At 27.4% G+C, this 1958-nt stretch overlaps 1 protein-coding gene across 1 annotated transcript in view; it reads left to right on the top strand.

Annotated features, from left to right (window-relative positions):
* The window catches only part of LOC107474878 (uncharacterized), a 3315-nt gene extending 2716 nt beyond the window's left edge, over positions 1-599 (top strand). The window contains exon 9 of the mRNA XM_016094525.3: positions 226-599. Within this exon, the coding sequence (XP_015950011.1) occupies positions 226-378 (153 nt within the window). The 3' untranslated portion in view covers positions 379-599. The remainder of the gene's footprint in view (positions 1-225) is intronic.
* Positions 600-1958: the final 1359 nt, after the last annotated feature.

Raw genomic sequence — 1958 nt, 5'->3', positions numbered from 1 at the left:
TACTAGTTGGTCACTAATTCATCGCTGAGTAAGAAATTAGCGATCGATTTAGTGACTATCATAAAAACTATTCCAGTTGGTTGCTAAATTGATGGCTAATTTTCGATTTAGCAACCAAAATGAAAATTTAGCATGTACTTGGTAGAGTAATAATTTTATTTATAAATTGGGATGTATTTTTATTAATCATGAGACCTTATGTATTGATTGTTACAAAAAATCCAGGTTGGTACATCTCAGAGAGTTAAAGGTGCAGATTATGCATTGGAAAGCATTCACAACCTTAGGGAAGCAGTGCCAGAACTATGGGAGGCTGATATGAAATCTGAAGTTGCATACTCTGGGAAGCTTGCTGTTGAGACATCAGTCACTGCTTAATCAAAGAAATATTTGAAGAAATTAAAAAAAAAAAAGAAGAAGAAAAGAAATGGAAGAAGACCCCTAATCATTGTTCAGTTGATGATGAAACTGAAAATCCAAATCACCAAAAAGGAAAAAAAGGAAACAAAATGACAGATGGTCCAATTGGGTTATTGGGGGATTCCCCAACTTTCAGCTGTAGTTGATGTAGATGCTTTGTTCAGAATCACTTCATATTTTATAATTCAAAAAAATTGATTTTTTTATTTATTATTTTAAATTGATTAACTTCTAAAAAATCATACTGATTTAATTGATAAATCTATTTTTTGAAAATTTTTTATTTTTAACGGATTCTTATCAATTAATTGTTACTTTGAATCTGATTAGTCTTACTCTTATGGGTGAGAATTCTGATTAATCAGATCGAACTAGTTGATTGGGTTCTTAGAACCATGGGAATTACCTTTCTCTTCTACCAAAACTCGTTTGAAGCTTGTTGTATTATTAAATTATAATTATTGATGAAGTGAATTAACCAATGTGAACACAACATCTAATAAATTTAGTGTCTTGGAGGTGGAAAATTGAATTGAAAACATAACTAAATTGAGTCGCAATTTCTTGTTGTGAATTGCTCACGCAAACATTTGTAATTTGGAAGCTGAAATGGTCACCCTGCTTGTCATTCGCTATTATTTTATTTTATATAAAACTACTAAGTCAAGCAAGTTTCATGATTTATAATCACTTAATGACATGTTTAACATGCGTAAGATTAAGTGGTTAAATAAAATTTAAAGAAAGAACAGAGGTATTTGAGTGGTATATACATGCAATTTGTTTATTTTATTATTCTAAACTTGAACTAAAGCTCCATCGTCGTCATGATTCATGAAGCATGATAAATTGATAACTTAGGGTTATAAGAAACGAACCAAATAATAATAATAATTTTTTTTATATGCTAACGAATTATAATTCAAATGGCATAATTTTCTCACCTCACTTATAGGTCTCGAATTTAAGTTTTACTCTTAATTTAAAAAAAATCTTTTTATATTCTTAACAAAGAGGACACTATTCTAAAAAGGCTCTTATTTGACAAAGGCAATTATATGTGTTTTTTTTTTCAAAAAAAATCTCTAATTTTGATAATAATTTAATTAACTCAATAATATTTACAATTGTATACAATAACATAGAAATTCACAAATTATATAATATATTTTTTCATGAAAATAAAATAGCTAGGCAGGAAAATTTATTGAGTAATACCTTAAATAGTTAAAATAAATTAAAAAATATGATATAAAAATATATTACTTTTTTTAATTTTAAAAAACAGTACAATATTTTTTCGTGAACTTCATCATCAATTCATGCATAAACGTACACATTACATAAACATGCATGCTTATCTCTTCAAACTGATAAAGAAAAACAAAAAATAGAAAGAGAGAGCATAATTATAACATGCTTACGTGGTTGCGCCAATTATTAGATTACTTGAAAGATATAAACAGCTGACGTCAACTCATCAAGTATTTTAAAATGATGACAAGTTATATATGGTATGAACAAATTAATTAAATCTC

This window comes from Arachis duranensis, chromosome 2 (assembly GCF_000817695.3).
Source record: "Arachis duranensis cultivar V14167 chromosome 2, aradu.V14167.gnm2.J7QH, whole genome shotgun sequence".
Classification (NCBI taxonomy): Eukaryota; Viridiplantae; Streptophyta; class Magnoliopsida; order Fabales; family Fabaceae; genus Arachis; species Arachis duranensis.
Note: the sequence above shows the minus strand (reverse complement) of the source record. Positions and strands in the feature narration are given on the sequence as shown.